Here is a 1022-nt window from a genome sequence, read left to right as displayed (position 1 = left end):
GCACAGGGAGAAGGAAGGTGGGCACAAGGTAGGCACGGGGAACAGGTGCACAGAGGGCCCTGTCCCACCCCAGGGGACACTGCCCCCCACTCACTTGGCCAAGGCCCCCTCGGGATCAGCGAAGTCGACGGCAGCCGCAGGGCCCAGCACCTTCTCCAGGTGGGAGCAGAGCAGCTGCTGCTTCAGCCCCTCCACCTGCCTGGCCAAGGCCATGGGTGTCAGCTCCTCCTCGGCCGCCGCCTCCTTCACCGTGCTCTGGGGGGACACACGGGTGACACCTGACACCCACAGACACCCCTGGGCAGGGGCTGCTCACCTGGGGTGCTCACCTGGATCTGCTCCACGTCCCGGATCAACTCCTGCACCTCGTGCTGCAGCCGCTGGTACCTCTGCTGCGGCGTCTCCTTGGCTCCAGGTCCCTCCCCAAGCTGTGGGACGTGGGGGACAGGGATCACAGGGGGTCACAGGTGCCCACAGCACCTGGTACTCAAACTGGCACCCTGGCTGAGGCCCCCTCAGGGCCTGCACAGCAAGGACAGGGACGAGGCAGGTGAGAAAAACAGGTGAGGCCCTGCAGGGACAGGTGAGAGCAGCCTCGTGGTGACAGAACCTGCTGCTCAGGTGGCACCTGAGAAAAACCCAATGGGGCAGGGCAGGAGCAGCCCAGGAGGATCCTGAAGACAACAGGGACAGAGACTGTGCTGGAGCTTATCTTCAGCCTCATGGGCCTCCTCTTCCTCGCAGGCCTGGATCTCTGTGGGGCCCTTTCCCCTACCCTGCCCACAGCCCCCCCGAGGTTGCCCCCACTCACCATCTCATACTCTCCAGCCTCGTACCCTGTTGTCCGCGTTTTCCCGATGCGATCCGAGAAATCTGGGAGACAGAGCCAGGTGTGACCCAGCACACCAGGAGGGGCTGTGCCCTCTGGGGGTCCCCTGACCCTCAGGACCCCCCAGGACCCTCCAGCTCACCCACTCCCTCGGTGCCCAAGCGCTTGTCACGGAACTTCTCGTAGGCAGCAT

At 65.0% G+C, this 1022-nt stretch overlaps 1 protein-coding gene across 1 annotated transcript; it reads right to left on the bottom strand.

The window, feature by feature from the left end:
- Positions 1–90: 90 nt before the first annotated feature.
- DCTN2 (dynactin 2 (p50)) lies at positions 91–1017 on the bottom strand (the record flags this gene model as incomplete). The annotated part of the gene is made up of 4 exons (XM_009071419.1): positions 91–255; positions 330–428; positions 812–873; positions 972–1017. Coding segments are annotated over 4 exons (372 nt in total), but the record flags the coding sequence as incomplete, so codon positions are not given.
- Positions 1018–1022: the final 5 nt, after the last annotated feature.

The sequence above is a fragment of the Acanthisitta chloris genome, unplaced genomic scaffold (assembly GCF_000695815.1).
Source record: "Acanthisitta chloris isolate BGI_N310 unplaced genomic scaffold, ASM69581v1 scaffold22593, whole genome shotgun sequence".
In the NCBI taxonomy this organism is placed as follows: Eukaryota; Metazoa; Chordata; class Aves; order Passeriformes; family Acanthisittidae; genus Acanthisitta; species Acanthisitta chloris.
This window is presented reverse-complemented; position numbering and strand designations above follow the sequence as displayed.